The sequence below is a fragment of the Columba livia genome, chromosome 1 (assembly GCF_036013475.1).
Source record: "Columba livia isolate bColLiv1 breed racing homer chromosome 1, bColLiv1.pat.W.v2, whole genome shotgun sequence".
Taxonomy (NCBI): Eukaryota; Metazoa; Chordata; class Aves; order Columbiformes; family Columbidae; genus Columba; species Columba livia.
In genome coordinates this window covers 68,952,311-68,970,111 of record NC_088602.1, presented here as the reverse complement: position 1 = coordinate 68,970,111, position 17,801 = coordinate 68,952,311, and the positions used below count along the sequence as shown (strand labels likewise).

The 17,801-nt window shown below is 47.0% G+C and overlaps 1 protein-coding gene across 2 annotated transcripts in view; it reads right to left on the bottom strand.

The window, feature by feature from the left end:
• Nucleotides 1-11,329, bottom strand: part of LONRF2 (LON peptidase N-terminal domain and ring finger 2) — a 37,273-nt gene extending 25,944 nt beyond the window's left edge. The window contains exon 1 of one of the 2 annotated variants that reach the window (XM_065061330.1): nt 9,726-11,329. In XM_065061330.1, the coding sequence (XP_064917402.1) occupies nt 9,726-10,494 (769 nt within the window). In that variant the 5' untranslated portion in view covers nt 10,495-11,329. The remainder of the gene's footprint in view (nt 1-9,725) is intronic. The other variant, XM_065061324.1, reaches the window with a different exon arrangement.
• Between the last annotated feature and the right edge of the window lie 6,472 nt (nt 11,330-17,801).

Sequence of the window (17,801 nt, the reverse complement as noted above, 5' to 3'; positions counted from 1 at the left end):
ATTTCCACAGTTGCAAAGCCAGTGACAGCCTTCTTTATAAACCTATTAACTGATAAATTGCATGGTACAGCAAAAGTCCTCAATTCAAGAACACCCCAGTGTGGAGCTAGGTGTAATATAATATATTATTGCTCCCTCCTATCCAAATCCTAATCTTTGAACACTGCTAGATGAATGTTACTCCTTCCAGATAAAACAGCATGAATCAACACCTTCCTGCCTTTTCAGTTCCCACTCAACCCTTTGGACATTTGGGCACTGCTTCAGGTGACATACCGCAAGTCCACCCATGGCTGCTTGGCACTAGTATAATAAAACCATTAAGTACACAAATGTGACTCACTTTCAGTGTTTACTACTTCTTCCAGCACTTAGTCTGGGATTCAGGTAAGGTTTCTTACCAAAGTCTCCGTCAGAACTGAGATATCCTCTCAAACAGCAGGTACAGAGACTGTCCCAAAGCAAGATGCCTATGGATTCAACTATGAAGACACAATAAGGAACCTTCAAAAGCAAAACACCTCAAGAGGCTAATCCACTATCTGATCTCCAAAGCACTCAAGGGAAAGCCCTGACACCCCACTCCCCCTTGAAATGGGGAGCTGTGCTAGACACACATGAACCTTTAATTGCAAGCAGACTCCAGAGGCACGCTGTTCACGGGCAGGCAGGACCAGCCGCATAGGTCTGCCACAATCATAGTTAAGAAGATCAATTTACAGCCACACATTCTATCCTAATATGACTTCATTGGTGATAACCTAGTTGCCCTCTTTGTCATGATCAGTACCTAAGCTACATTTCTACCAGTTCCTCTCCAGGTCTCTATAACCTTTTATTTTTTCCAGTTAAAGCTTATTTCAGGCCAGAATTTCTGACTCTCCACAAATTACAAAAAGGACCTTCTTGTTTCTCAGTTATGACCTCACTGCATCTGCCCTCAAATACAACTGATCACTTAATACATTTTTAAAAGAGAAAAGGAGTGGTGCAGTATCCTACTAATTTTAAGATTAGGAAGCACAAGTCAGTTCTATAAATGTCTTCTTCCAAAAGCAAGAGACATCCTGTTATACTTTTTCACAGCAAAAGAAAGAGAATATGCTGTTTGAAGAGACTTCAAAAATTCTTCAGACTTTCTGATACATAGGTACATTTTGTTCTCTAGGATTGCTGAAGTAGTTCAATTATTTATAGGAAATTACATCTGGGTTACATACATGGGGAGAAATACTCATCCTATTTAAGTGGTACATAAATGTAAGTTACACAAGCAATTTTAACCACCTAAAAAATAACACCTAAGACTGTACAGCAATATGCTTCCTCCCCTTCCTGCCTGTAACTGATAATCCTCCTCTTTACCACAGCCCTAGTCTTAGAATCATAGAATCATTTTGGTTGGAAAAGACCTTTAAAATCATCAAGTCCTACTGTTAACCTAACACTGATGTCCACCTCTAAAACACATCCCTAAGAACCTCATCTACGCATCTTTTAAACACCTCCAGGGAAGATATCTCCACCATTTCCCCGGGCAGCCTGTTCCAATGCCTGACAAACCTTTCCAGGAAGAAGTTTTTCCTAATACCCAATCTAAACTTCCCCTGTCACAACTTGAGGCCATTTCCTCTCATACTATCATTTGTAACTTGGGAGAAGAGACCAACACCCCCCATGCTACAACCTCCTTTCAGGTAGTTGCAGAGAGTGATAAGGTCTCCCCTCAGCCTCTTTTTCTCCAGGCTAAACAGCCCCAGTTCCCTCAGCTGCTCCTCATCAGACTTGTGCTCCAGACCCCTCACCAGCTTCGTTGCCTTTCTCTGAACTTGCTCCAGCACCTCAGTGTCTTTCTTGTAGTCAGGGGCCCAAAACCGAACACAGGATTCAAGGTGGGGCCTCACCAGTGCCAAGTACAGTGGTGCAATCACTCTCTAGTCCTGCTGGCCACACTATTCCTGATACAAGTCAGGATGCTGTTGGCCTTCTTGGCCACCTGGGCACACTGCTGGCTCATGTTGAGCCAGCTGTCAATCAACAGCCCCCCATCTGCCAGGCAGCTTTCCAGCCACTCTTCCCTGAGCCTGTAGCGCTGCATGGGGTTGTTGTGACCCAAGTGCAGGACCCGGCACTTGGCCTTGTTGAACCTCATGCAATTGGACTCAGCGCAACAATCCAGCCAGTCCAGATCTCTCTGTATGGCCATCCTACCCTCCAGTAGATCAACACTTCCATCCAACCGGGTGTCATCTGCAAACTTACTCAGGATGCACTGAATCCTGTCATCCAGATCACTGATACAGAGATTAAACAGAACAGGCCCTAATACTGAGGCCTGGGGAACACCACTCATGACCAGCCACCAACTGGGTTTGGCTCCATTCAGTCCATTCTTGCAGCCCTGCAGAGCCCCTGCTTGCAGCAGACCCTCTGCAAGCAGGCAAAACTTCCAGAGATCCAGCTACAGGATCTGAGCTTTCCACCGCCAGCTCTTTACAAATCAGGAATAACACGAGCTCCTGCTCCAAAATATTTGACACATTTCCAATTGTGTCATATATGAAGTATTTACTACTATTTTTCAAGCACTACCCTCAGAAAAAAAAGGGGAACTGAGGGACAGAAGTCTGCAAAATATTTTAAGTTTAAAAATAACACAGACTACTGCAACAGTCTCTAGGTAACCTTGACTCCTACTTATACACATTTTTCTGCTCCTGTAAAACAGAACAAACAGGTTTTAGGGACGTGTTTTAAGCAGATTCCAAGAGGCGCTTTCACAGAGGGATGGGAAAGTTCCTTTTTTAGCACAAATCCTCTAAGCAGTAAGCATCTACTATTTTCTGCAGCATGCAATTTCAGAAAGACTACCTCTCATTCTTCACTTAGAAGTCACACTTTCTTTTAGAAGCTACAAAAATATTCTTCTGATCAATTATTAAAACAACTGAACCATTTGCTGTTCCAGCAGCCATGACAGCTGTCTACCATTGTGTGGGGGTTTTTTTGCCTTTTTTTTTTTTTTGCTGGTACAACATCAAAGACTTTCTTCTTTACTACTGGAAACCAGAAAGCATTCCCTGTGAGGAAGAAAGATTTGTTTAACCTCTTTTTTACCACATCAGAAGGAGAAAAGCAACCTTATCTTCAAATAGCAACCTTCTAGAAATAATGCACAAAAGAAGAGACCATTAAAGTGTACTTAATAAACATAATTCATACATAGGTACACGTGGATGCTCTCTAGCAGTTTTCTTTCAACAATGTGACTTCGGTGCAAGTGCATCACTAAGGAGCACAAGTCCTTACAAAAATAACAACAGAATTAATAAAACACATACTATGGCACCAGAGACCTTTATAAAAATCTAAGTATGGCGTTCTAAAGAGAGTCTAGCAGCTTCCCTTTGCAGACAGGGACTCTTCTTTACTGCTTCTAATCTTAACCCACGACTAACACAGAAATCCTTCAACCACCAGGTCTGCGGTAGGACAGCACCAAGATGATGTCCCACATTTCCATCAACAAATTCTGATCATCTTTTTCCCCCTTATTTGAAAAAACTCAGAAGAAAGCTTGGAAGGAAAATGCTCCAGCAAATAATAATTTTTGGGGCACGGCAAATCACTTGCTATCTTACTTGTGGCTGTAAGCACTCAGCTCAACTCCCAGGAACACTTGGTTGGAAGTTAACCTATGCTGTGCTCTCCAGGAAGCAACCCCACAAACTGGCATTTACCTAGCAGGAAAATCCATGGCAGTTGCTCTTGAATCGACTTGCACTGAAGGTCTGCAGCTTTAACACCTTGAGAGCCAGTATGGGAAGTCCAGAGACACAGCAAGACACTAATTTTCTGTGTGCAACACTGACAGGGTTTTTTTACCTATTTGAGAGTTACCAGTGTAAAAGGGAAGGGAAAGAAAAGCCAAAGATACACATCAACTACCCACCTACCTTGTCAGTACACCAACAGAGGCATAATTGAATTTGTTGCCAAAGACACTGAGGTGGACAACTGATCAGAGGAGACAGGAGAGGTCAAGAAGGCCATGACAGTTTGCAGATACTCTACACTGAGGTCAAACCACCCCACTTGTTACTCAAGCAAAGCAGTGGCCCCAAGCTCAGGACCATGGAGGCAGTACCAAGCACGTCACCACACAAACCCAATGCTTGGCAGGGGATGGCAATGGAGGTACAGTGACCCCAAGCAGGCAAACGTCCAGCACACTACCTAAAATGACCCAGTGAGCAAGGCTGGGGAGGAGGAACCAGCACTGAACTACTATCTCAAGAGGCTCCATTTGCTTGTGAACAGGTGTATTTTGGCTTGAGACCTTTTCCTCACACGTCTGAGGATGCTCTCTTTATGGCTGCCTTCTACTGACTCCTGGCCCACCCTGCCCCCTTAATTCAATTCTTAGGAAGGAAGAATTTAGAATGTGTCAGATAAATCTCCATTAATTGCTTGACCACAGAGTAAATTAGTGCTGAGTGACCACATTCAGCTTTCTTTTGGATCAGGCCAATTTATGGCAAATGTTCACTGGGATAAGAATGGAGAAACCTCTCTCCTCTAATGTCTTGCCAAGAGAGGCAGATCCTCCTCTTTCCACCAAAGCTCAGGAAAGCTCCCACATTTTGTTCCTAGCAATGCGCCAAACACTACCCTGTGGGCTGGGAGTCAGCACATGGCTGTCCACCCCAGGAGATATGAGACTGAGCATCTCCCTCACCCTGCAGCATGTTACCTCTGACACTACGTCAGGCCTGACACAAACTCGCCCCCTCTCTTTGGCCTTTTCTGCACTGTTCTTTACTCATTGGAAATCAAGATCCATGTACAGCACTTGGGAAGAAAAGCCTACATATTTTGCACATCCTTAACTCCATCATGTTTTAAAACTCTGATACAGCTGAGCTTTCTCTCCTACAAACTTCTTCTGAATCTCTTTGAGGGGAAAGAAATTAAAATGCTAAGCAATTTGAGCAGCTACATGCATCAGCTTTCCACCCTGCGCGGAGAAACCTGCTTCTGCTTAGAAAGAGTCTATCACACCAGAAGTAAACACAAACCACTCAGAAGAATCACTGCGGCTTTTACTGCTCTCCGGAGACAGTGATGCTTCTCAAGCTTGGCAGACTCCAAAGGGACACTTTGCAATGGCAGGTAACTACACACCAGAGCCAATATGCCTCATGCAGAAATAAGGTACCCTGGCATGCCGGTGTCTAGACACGATGTGTGCCACTGCATTAGGAGCCAGACAGGACTGCACAGCAGGCAACTGAGCACCTGGCCATGGCATGGCCATCCATCACAGAATCACAGAATGTTTGGGATTGGAAGGGACCTCGAAAGATCATCTAGTCCAATCCCCCTGCTGGAGCAGGAACACCCAGATGAGGTTACACAGGAAGGCGTCCAGGCAGGTTTTGAATGTCTCCAGAGTAGGAGACTGCACAACCTCCCTGGGGAGCCTATTCCAGTGTTCTTTTACTCTGAGAAGAGGTTTCTTCTCAAATTAAAGTGGAACCTCTTGTGTTCCAGTTTGAACCCATTACCCCTTGTCCTACCATTGGCTGTCACCGAGAAGAGCCTGGCTCCACCCTCATGACACTCACCCTTCATATATTTATAAACATTCATGAGGTCACCCCTCAGTCTCCTCTTCTCCATGTCCACCCGAAGAAGCTCATTCAGGATTAGGGTCAGGCACCCACAACAGGGGAACAACCCTTCCCAGCAGAGACACAGCCCTGTGCACAGGCTTGAGGGACCACCGAAAATCTGCAACTGCTGGCACACCTCAGGAGCCACTGCTGTTGCAAAAACAACTGCAGCAGCAAGTGCAGCTGAGCTTTTTATCTGCAAGTAGGAATCTTCAGGCTTATTTACAGGAAAGGTGCAGGATTCTGATAGGCTGTCTCAGTGTGAAGACAGGCATGGAAAAATGGCAGCTGAAGGCAAGAGCCACTGTCACCCAAACCCCCTTACACACTTCAGGTGTTTGCTTATGAGTGCACTCTCACCCCACGCAGAGCTTGGTCTCCTTCAGAGCTGAAAAGCATCAAATTTTAATTAGCACAAAGTGTACAACATGCTCCTACTTGCCCTGCACAAGACAGAATTATTTTGGTAACTACTGTTCCCTAACAGTGAACTTTGCTGTAGTGCTCCTACTCTTGCCATGATACAGCCTGAAATCCCACTTCCTTTAGTTTCAGGCACACACCTTAAAGAGTCTGTAAGTTTGGACATACAGAAACAACTCTGCTCCTCCCAGGCACAGTCTCTCTAGAGAGCATCTCCATCAGAAAGCAGCAGGTGAGAGGAAAAACAGTGCAGAAATCACCTACTGCACAAGAAAAACAAACCAAACCAAAACACAAACAAACAAAACCAAACTAACTCTGCATGTCTATATGAGAACATATTTCAGTTTAGCTGAGCTAAGAGTTCATATAATCAGAAGACCAGTTCAAAGAGAAGGCATGGAAGAGAGGAAGCCCACCTATACACCTGCCCTCTGACTTTCATCTGTGTGGGGAACAGCCCCGAGAGCAAGATTTGGAGAATAGTTGATATTATGATGGCTGAACGGCAGAAAGCTTGGCAGAAAGAGCAATCCAGCTGGAAACAAATGCTTCCTTTTAAGCAGCCTGACATCTGCTTGCTTTGAAGCTGTGGTAATTAGATACCTTGCAATAATGAGGGATCTATTCCAATGTCTATGGCAGTGAAAAAGCTGGTGACTTTGTTTAAAACAGAGATCACCAAGCTGTAGGGAAAAATAAAAATAATAAAACAGATTTTCTCAAAAATACAACAAAAAAACTCACAAAACCACACTCAGATCCACAGCAGACTCCCAGAGCAAACACAGGAGCAGCGGTGGCACTGTAGATCTGATAGTTAAGGACAAAATATGAACATACTTGCTAAGTGTAAGCTTTTGCAAGACTAACTTGTCCAGCTAGAAAATGCTGACAACTTAAGGCACACAGACCTCTTCTGAGACCTGAAATTAGGAGCAGATAATCCAGACTGTGCTGGAAATAATTGTACTGGCTACATGGCAGAAGCCTTTTATAGTTTAGACTTGAAGCTCCTAGAGAACTAAAATGCAAATCAGAAGACAGAATGTCACAACCAGAATAAGAGAAGTGATTGGTAATTGCAAAACTTGCTTTAATATTATATTACACACAGCCAGTTGTAGATGGAGCAGGAAAGTACTCCATAAGAAACACCAGTAAAAAAATCCCACAGAACAATGCATCCTGCCAAGAAGCCTGGAGTTTTACCTAACTTTATTCAGTAACTGTATAATCGATGTGTTCATGTGTCTTTAGTCTCTAAAAATAAATTAAAAGGATACTCATGCCCTCGACTCTCAATAGCAACACATAAGCATCTGGAGGTTAAAAAAAAGTAGTTACTTTCACACACTGAAAATCTTGAGTACCTGACAGTGTCTCATAAGCATTTCAAGTTGCCCATATGCTAACACTTAATAGGTCTTGAACAGTTAAAAAACAGCTGTGTTTTCCTTCCACCCCCCTGGCTCTGCTACTCTTATTTACTGCAATAATTGGCTGGGAAGCAAGCAGGCAACTCCAGCCAGCCAAAAACAGTACCTGATGAGCACGTGGCAAGAACTTCAGAACACGAGGCTCAGACGGGAGTTCGACCTATGAGAAATGGCATCGGTACACACTAAACACGAAAGAAAGTGAAGGGCTGGGGAGTGGGCTGCCCTTCAGCAACAGGAATTTGCATCCGCTATCGAGAAGTTACAACATGTCAGCCTATGGTTTGAGGATTTCAAAATCCAGCAAAATACCTGCTATTATTTTTAACTGGATTTTTTTTAATCTTATTAAGTAATCTTGGTGTCACTGACAGAGTGAGGAATTTCTGAACAGATTCCCAGCACTCTTGGGAAATCACAGACAGAAATAAGGACACTGCAATGGAGTTATCTCAAGACCATGACACACAGCAGCCACAGCTGGAGATGTGTGCTGCAGGGACAGCACAGGGAAGGACAGGCTGTGCGAAAGCACTACCAGCACACTACGCTCTGCCCTCTCCTTTCACCCCCATCCAGACACGGCAAGAGCCACACGTGACAGTGAGAAACAGTTCTTTAAAAAACATCACATCAAGTACTTCATTGATGAGATGCTATCTTGCACAGCAGCGGAACCCTGACCCCAAAACTTCAAAAGGCTCCAATGCTGAAAGCTCACTGCCTCCACCAGTGACCTACATCAAACCTCTCCCCTCCTTCTGCTCTGCTTTACCTTCCTTCTTGGGCACTCCATCCTGCCCTACTTTAATATAGATTACTTCAGCTAAACCACATAATAGTTTTACAGGGAGACTGGGCTAGGGCTGAAAACTTGTCACACCTAGCTGGAAAAGTAGAATAAAAGCATAACTAATGGTTTCCGCAGCCAGTATCAGTCAATGGCACGCTACACTATCCCAAACTCTTTATTTCAGATGTCTATCATGCAACCACAGCAAAAAAAAGTGAAGAGTCAGGGATGAGCATAGTGGTGTGTTTCTCTCCACAGCAGCCACCAAAATAATAAAAAGGTAAAAATCCACAGTAATGCGTCCCTAGATGTAAACCTAGGAACAAGGAATGCAATTTTACTCCCAAGTAGGGAGTGAGCTCTTTCACAGAGGCACAGTTTTCTCTGCATTTGTCTTCCGAAGAGATTTGCCCACTGGATTTCGCCTTTGTTAACACAACTAAGGCTTTCCCCCCTCTTCCTCCCCAGTTAAGTGAGACATCCATCACACTCAGACTGGAGGAGCCGGCACATCCTGAGGGATTTGCTGAGATCCCGGCCCTTCCCAGCTCCGTGCCTCTTCCCAGGCGTTGTAGATACTCACTGTGCTGTACCACCCCCACCACTTGCAGAGCAAACAAGCCGGGAGCACGCACGCACACACACACACAAGCATTACTATAAGGCTACAACCGAGCGAGCAGGATCCACCTACTACTCGGCGCAGAGCCTGAAAACAACCTAGTTTTAATAAACTAAGGCTGCCATCGGTTTTGGCAGGAGAGGAAGGCAGACCGTGCCATTTTTATTTAAAACCCAGGCTCTTCAGAGAACGTCGCCACACGTCTATAAAGAGGTTACGCTCAAAACATGGGTGGATGATCTCCACAAGTCAAAATGCAGGTTTCTCTTGAATATTTTGCACAGTCTAAGATAAAGAAAATTTTCTGAGCCTTTATGTCTACTGATATTTCAATTAGTGTTTTCAAAGGCTCTGCTTTGCTGAAGATGCAACTGCACGTAGCTGAATGAATCCCATCCACACACTAATTTCTTCCACAAAGCCGCAGCAAGGCTTAACGCGACCACTACTGCCCACCCTTTACTGAAAGATGGTTTCCCCACAAATAGGAAAGCGGGTTTTCTAGAAATACTGCATAATGAGTCATCGACTGCAGACAGTTAAAACGCCCGGCACCTTCTGAGCAAGGACAAAAATAACAGCGGAACAAAAATAGCCATTCACTTGGGTGGCGGGGGAAGGACACCCTCTGAGGAGAATTCATTCTCAAAACTTCCCCCAGGTGCCCTCTCCCACCATTCACCGCAAATCCCCCCTCCCAGCCAGCCGCTGCGGGGCAGCGCTGCCCCCACCTCGCCCCTCCGCCCCTCCCGCAACCCCCCGCCGCCGCTCACCCATCTCCAGGGCCTGGTTGTACTTCTCCAGGGCGGCCGGCAGCTCCTGGCGCTCCCGCAGCGCGTCGCCCTCGGCGCGGAGCCGCCGCGCCCGGCTCTCGGCGCCGAACCACTTGTGCAGCAGGTTGCCCAGCACCACGTTGACCCGCAGGCGAGCGGCGGGCGACGGCGACGAGGCGGCGGCGGGGGTCGTGTCGGCGGGGCGGCGCGGGCGGTGGCAGCGGCCGCAGTCGCCGGGCTCGGCGCAGCGGCGGCAGTGGGTGTGCCCGCAGTGCAGGGTCACCGGCTCGCACAGCAGCCGCCGGCACAGCGGGCAGGCGAAGAGCTCGGGCGGGCGGCAGCACGCCGGGTCGCCCAGCCCCTCGCCCTCCGCTCCGCCGCCGCCGGATCCGCCGCTGCCCCAGGGCGGGAGGTGCAGCTCCTTGTCGCGGATGCTGAGGGCGAAGCTCTCGGCCAGCTCCCGCAGCTCCTCGGGCCGCAGCCGACCCAGCCGCGCCGCCACGCCGTAGGCGTCCAGCGCCTCGGCCATGCGGCCGGCCCGCGCCAGCGCGTCGGCGCGGCGGAGGCACAGGCCCCGCTCGGGCTGCGGCAGCTCCGCCAGCTCCGAGCCGTAGATCTCGGCCGCCAGCTCGAAGTTGCCGCCGCGGAAGGCCTCCTCCGCCACCTGCAGCATCTCAGCGCACGGTCCCGCCGCCGCCGCCGGAACAGCGGACCCGGCCGCGGTCCCGGCGGCGGGGGGCAGCGCGCAGGGCCCCGGGCCCAGCTCCATGCCCGCGCAGCGCCGCCGGCCCTGGGCCGTCCCTACTCCATGCCGGGTCCGCGGCGCTGCCGACTCCCGGTTCCTTCCTGGGAGGGGACGGCGACGGAAGGGAGGACGGAAGGCAGGCAGGAGAGAGGGGGCGGGTCACATCGCTGCAGCAGGGGGGCGGCTCCCGGGCGAGGCGGGGGGGTTGGGTAAGGCGTTGTGGGGGGGGGGAGTTGGGGGGCGACTGGTACCGCCCCCGCGGGCCCGGCTCCCGGCTTATGTAAGGGGCGGCCGGTTGTGTAAGCTGCCTCCGGCCGTCCTTCCCCGGGGCGGCGCGGCGCGGGGAGTGCTCGGTCCGTCCCTCTCTCCGGGCCCGCCCGGCGGCCGCCGCCAGGTGCCGGTGCCGCACGTGCTCGCGCGCCGCCGCGCCCGCACGTGCGCCTTCCCTCTGGCGGCAGCGGCGGCTCCTTGGTAGAGCGGGGCCGGGGGACGAGGGGGTTCCGCTGTGCGGCTCCTGCTGAGCTCAGCCTCTTCCTTCCCGTTTCCTGGTGCCCGGCATTAACCGCTTCCTCGCCGGGGCTGCCCGTCCCGCCCCGCCCCGTCCCGTCCCGCCGGGCATCGCCGCGGCGCTGCTGCCGCCGCCGGGACCCCCTGGGCGCCGGGACTCTTCTTGGTGCCGCCCCGCTCCTGGGTGCGCATTTGCCCTTGGGGCGAGCAGCACCGCGCGGAGTGGGTCGGGTTGTGTTACCCGGCATTGTTTGGTTGTATTTCCTCGGCCCCAGAGAAAGCGAACACGTGTTCTCCCTTAAATAAAAAATAAAATAAAATTTCTGAAATCCCACAACTCTCAGGAAAAAAAAAAAAAAAAAGATATCTTTTTCTGTCAGCGGCAGCCTCGCCAGCTCGGCTTGGGATCTGCGAGTCGTGCTGAGCGTTGGCTTGTGCATCGGCAGCAACAATAAAACTAATGCAGCTGGAAGTTAGTTAATCATGTGTGAGTCAGAAAGGAATCCAACTTGCTCCGCAGGAATAACAGGAGTAAAAAAAAAAAAAGAAAATAGGGAACGTTTATTTTAGACACAGCTGTAAACAAACTGTTCGGAGGAGTGGGGAGCCTGTCAGTCAGACGAGGAGGTGCCCATTGCCAGCTGCTTCTTGGATTGCAGCTGGACAGTGGAGTGTGTTTTGGTATTTGCCTCTCTCCTGCTAGGCCTTAAGCCTCTTAGCCAGAGTTAGGAAAATCTTGTTCCTCAGCTATCGCACCAATTAATGCTTATAGTATGAAATTGTACCAACTTTTTTAATAGTATGAAATTTTACTACCTTTCTTAAGATTATATATATATATAGTTTACACCATGTACTGCATGGTCATGCTTAAGTAAGTGTGAATAACCATGACCAAAGGACCGCAGCTCATGGCAAGGAGAAGGACAGCCGCCCCTGGGAGGTAAGGACCTTTGTTTCTCAGAACCCCTGTCCACAAAATATAAAGGTTTCCCCTGGGCTACCAAGGTAATGCTCCTCCCCCTAGCCCCTCCAACACCTCCATGAAACCGTCCTCTAAATCTGGCATCACAGATAACATTCAAGATGGCAATCCAGGCCAGGCTGGACAAGGCTCTGAGCAACCTGATCTAGTTGCAGATGTCCCTGCTCATTGCAGGGGGTTGGACTGGATGGCCTTTGAAGGTGCCTTCCAACCCAAACTATTCTGTGATTCCCTTAAATGATTCTATAAGCAACTGTAGCATGACCGACTCCAGGGATGTCTAGGTCAATAAAGAAGCTGGAGGATGATGATGCCATGGAACTATAGTTGCTTTGCAAAACAGTAGCATGTGTGTGCATTAAGTTGTTCCACAACTTACCCGTTTTGCACTGTTAATGTTTCTAATAGTGGTTCTTTGAGTGATGCTCACTGGTTTGCCACCTGCACCATGCTCCTAGGCCCAAGGTTTCTATCCAGAAGCTGGCCTAAGCATCCTGGCCCTATTTAATCATTCTTGACATTTTTACTTGCAATTAGGATGCGATTGAATCCCATTGCCATCTTTATTGAAGTCATCACACAGACAGAAGTGGTGCAGCTAGTTCTGCTCTGCTGTATCAAGGACAAGCCAGGGGATCTTAGAGAAGGGACAAAAATGTGGACTCGCCACCTGAGCAATCCCACATTACCGTCTGGCTCCTGGGACCCTGACAAGGAGTAGTAGCATTTTTGCTGGTTGCTCTTGTCCCACTCCCCTCCGCCCCACCTGCTTTCCTGTGTAAGGAGGTAGCAGGTGAGCCTGTCCTGCCACACCACTTTTCCCCACGTGTCTTGGGATTGCTGTGTGACAGCCTTTCATCTCCACTCATCTCTTCTGACGGGCACCTTGTGGGGGCACCAGCTCAGGTGGCGGTATTGAACATGGTCAGTCAGCCCCTCCATTTGCTACTGTGCTTGTGCCGTGCTCTGCCAGCATGCTGGGATGGCTGTGGTCTGTTTCTCATCAATGCTCAGCAGGTGCTTCTAGAAGAACCTTCCACTAAGTGAGGCTACCACTTCATTTAGCAACACGATCAATAGCCTCTTGGCATGCAGCCTCTATTTTTTTCGAGACATCTGTTTCTGAGTGAACAAAACTGCCTCACTGCTTTTCAAACTGACTCAATGTGGCATCTTTTCTGTTCTTGCTGTGTGCAAAATTACTTGACGCCAGTGTCTGAGCACACCTGCATCGCTCTTCTCTGTGATGCCTGTTTTGGGGTCCATGTTCTTTCACAAGTCTTCTTGCTCCAGAACACAGTTAATTTGTATGTCTGGCCATGGCGTTACCTCGCACTTGTGTCCTCTGTTTCCCTATCTGAGCAACAAAGCCACTTTGATATAGCTCCCTTTTGCAGCATTGATAAGAATTCACCAAACCATGGAATTTGGATGGACAATGAAAATGTGAAATCCCCACTTGACCCACCACAAAATATTAATACTTTGCAGGAAAGAATACTAGCCTAAGAAACAGCAAGAAACAGAGGAAAGGAAACTAAAGTAAAATTATTAATGATCTGTACTTAAGAAGCTCATGTTTCTCACTGAAATTATTGTTAGTATGCCTACCTCAGCAAACATGACATAGGAGATTCCTGCCAAGAAGTTCCAGTGGAACAAGTGCCCCATGATGCGGTCATGTGGTTTATGGCTTCTTGTTGGAAAAACGGTTGCCAGATAGGCCAAAAGACCTGACCATGAAGTCTACTGGAAAGTTAATTTTAGATGAATAATAGATGAGATGTCTCGTATAGGTTAAATTTAATATGAATAATAAATGAGATGTCTAGTGGTAATTAACTTTCAATTGTAGAATAGAGCCTATCCTCGAACTGAGAAGTCAACCATGAACAGTTGATTTAGTACTTGGTGATTATTGCTAAATTTTGTGTATGTGCTTAAGCTAAAGCAGGGGTGTAACTACTCCTACATTTATACAGTCCTAAAATTACAGTCAGCCCTTTGAAGGCAACCGTGAGGCTGATGTGGCCCCCAGTGAAAATTAGTTGGACACCCCTGACCAGAAGTAAACTTTGCTCGCTATAATGTCATTATAACGCTAAAAAACACAACCCCTGAGGGAAAGACACCTAGCCCATTCAGGATCCTTCCTCAGGGAGCGTGTGTAGTAAGAATAGTGTATACAAATACTGTAACCAATCAGCCCTACAGGACTCTCCTGAGGGTGTGCATATAGTGATAAGACTTTGTATAAATGATTGAGACTTCGTATTACCGGTATGCTAGTTTGATCTAGCATCCAGACTTGTACATGTCTGTAATAAAATCAGTATCTCGTCTCTGAGTGTGAGACTGGCTTTGCACTCTGGGAGCAAACTCACAATTAGCGACAACAAAACTACAAGCAGCTGATTGCAACAGCCACAAAGCAACATGGATTTTTGTAAAGCATCTGAAATCCAACTGAAACACCAAAGTTGATTTATAATTTTTTATTAGAAGAAAAGCTGTAGCTACTGCATAGGAGTGAAATATTGCCTACTGTAGGAGCTGAAGGACCTCCTCTTGTACTCACCAAAACCACGGCAAAACTTCGGCTGAGTTCGTCCACTTAAAACCCCTCCCCCATCACCCAAAATTAGCCACTGTGTGGCAGGTTGTTAGAGATGCTGCCCGTTAGCAGTCATTATTTTTCCTGTTAATAGTATGCTTCCACTTAGGAGTGGCCTCTCGAGCAACATGCAGTTGCAGAAGTCCATCCACTTTGCAAGGGGAGAATTACAGATGCTTACTCCACTGAGTCAACTGTTATACACTTCAAAGTTGCCATGAGGTTTCCTGTAAGATTGTAGCCTAATTTTCAGCTTCTACCCCAGGCCCAGCTTTCCCAGCATTTGCCCCAGGCTAGAATTTTACTTGAAGTTTGAAGGGGAAAGAAGGAGATGAAGTGACTTTAAATTGACAGCATTTACATGTTTGGAGGGCATTTTAATTCCTCTAACACACTTCTATTCCAAGGTAGTTTGAAGTGTTAAACTCCTGTTTGTTTCAAGGACCTTATGGAAGAAATCTGTCTTTTATTGTTTCAAAATGAGTTGATTAGAAAAGAATTATAAGATATAATCAGTGCACAGACACACACACACATCCAAGACCAAAATGTTGGTGAAGTTGTAAAGTCAAAGACACAAAAATTAGGATACAGCATAATTTAAGGCTGTGCATGCTTATTTAACTTGTCTCCTTCATGCCTTAACCTGATGCAATTTGCATTAATCACACACAATTTTCCCTATAGGATGCATGCCTTTTCAGTGCACAGGAGAGCAGCTACTCTTTTAATCCACACAATTGTGTGGGCATCCACACAATAACTTTCTCACCGGTCATTGTGCCGTGCCCCGTACCTTTTAATTCGTATTAGTTGTACTTTGCTGCAGTAGCAGAATTATACATTTCCTCATGTGCTTTTCTATAAAATCCAGGGCTACAGCATTGGAATATTTCACAAATATGCACACATTTTCTCAACTGCTTTTCTACTTCCCTAATCACTGCCTCATTTCTTACAGCCTTTACAGCTTTCAAAAGAAAAGGTCACTGTATCATTATTACTACTGAAGTCTGTGTCAGTTTAATGAATTTGCCCCAGCTGAAATAGCAGAAATACAGTTTTTTAGTTGTTTGTTTGTTTTCAATAAAGCCTTTTTTTCAGAAGGATCATTTTTATAAGAAAGTTGCACAGTACTGCCAGTGATGAAAAAGGTGATGACTAAAATATATTGATGTAAACATAATGAAGATTATTTCCCCCCCACCCCCCAAAAGATGTCTAATACGTCAATTCAGCTGCTGTGAATCATTTCCTTGCGACATCCCAGACAGGGAGATGGATCTTGTCCTTTCAGCGTGACACACATGTATCGTGTATAAAGGATATTATTCTTAACTATATCCTGCATGGGCTGACTAGAAGATTAAAGAGCTTAATAATTGTCCAACAAATCATTAACATGTCCTATGATGCAAAAGGAGCCAATTAAAGTGTACTACTGGATTCCCTTCCAGTAGCTGTCATGCAGAGCAAGCATCTCCTCATTCCAAGATAAGCACTGATAAGAAAATCTTCTGTAATTGTTATATCAATCATTCTTTATAGTATGAAAGTGTATTCACTTTGTTAATATGTATTAGTTCACATTATACACTGTAATGAAGCAGTGGCATTTTATTTGAGACTTTGGTATTGTTCATGCTTAAGTAAAACAAACTAAAGGACAGCCCAGCCCTGGAAGTAAGGACTTTGCATCTTAGAAGTTTAGAAGTGACCTTGAAGGATAAAGGATATCCTGGGACAACCAAGATACCACCAGCATCCTATCCCCTCTGACAACATCTTTGAAACCCTCCCAGTGCTGGCTGGCCTCACAGATAAGTAACTATAGCCAGACTGACTCCAGTCACATCTGGATCAATAGACAAGCAGCGAGAATGCTGCAAACCTATAGTTACTTTACAAAGTTTGACTATGGTTAGTAATCAGTAGTGTGGGTGTTAGTGGTTGGTCAAGTTGTGTTGTACCTGAATATTTGAAGGATGTAAGAACCCTGTGTAAAACCACATTTGGGTGCTCCAATTTGGCTGGGATACCTCCCACATGTAAGTATTTACTCTTGTAATTCTTCACTTTGCGCCCAAGCCTCTCCCCTCAGCAAGCACAAGCCAGTTGTGGATTTTCACAACAGCACCTATTTCCCATTTGGAGGGTTACAGGGAGGGCAATGCCACCAGTAGCTCTTGGTGAGCTGGGGAGATGCTGCTGTCCTGGCACACGCAGCTGTGGATGTGGTTAGTTCATCGGAAGGATGTCTTTTTCCACATGAGTTGCTTTGCTATTTCCTAGCACAGAGTCAGGGAATTTTTCAGTCTTGTTTGGTAAGCATCAGCTTGGCTTTTCAGAATATCACAAATATTTTCCATTGTGCTGGTTCACGTGCCTGAAGAAAGAGCAAGACCTCAGTTTTGCTCTGTTGCTGGTGCCATCAGGGCTTTTTGCAGGCAGAGTGTTGCAGTGAGATGTCCTCTTGTTGGGCACTGATCTCCATCCACCTCTGCATATCTACAGTCAGTTAGGCCACTAAGCAGGAGGGGGTCCTACAAGCATATCTGTCAAGTTACACCTGTGTTGCAGTCACTGTTTGAACCGTGGCTTAGCAAAGCCCCACTCAAACTCTTCCAGATCACTGTACATGCTTAAGTGCAGCAGGACCTGGATCAGGCTGAGTGGCCCACGCATTTATCCAGTGTGGGTGAAAAGTGCTCTGTTGCCCAGGCTCACATCATGCCAGGGCATCCTGAAGTTCAGTGAGATGACACACACCATGGTAAGGGACCATTCTGGCATCTGGCATCAAGCTTGTTTCCAAAAGCAGCATAGCACACTGCAGCTGGTGGCATCCAAAATCCTTTCTGATGCCAGCTGTCCACCTGGGTGGTTGTCCGACTGGATAGTGGGCACAGTAGGTGGCATCTCTCTGAGTACAGGAGACATCTGCTGGTATCTAGGGACCTCTCCCATTTCTGCAGCGCTGCACAAACATTCTTCAGGGAGATGGGCTGCCTTGGAGATACAGATGGGGATCAGCATTTCTCAAGGTATGCTCTCTCCCAGTCTTGCTAGGACATCGTTATCTTCTCAAATGTTTTATCTCACACTTGCCATGATCTACTTTTGAGCACATATAACCTTACATCTCTCTTCTCACATGGCATTTTTTCAGAGGGAGACATCTTATCTTGTTTTCTGACTACTACTATTAGCTGAAAAAGGACCCAT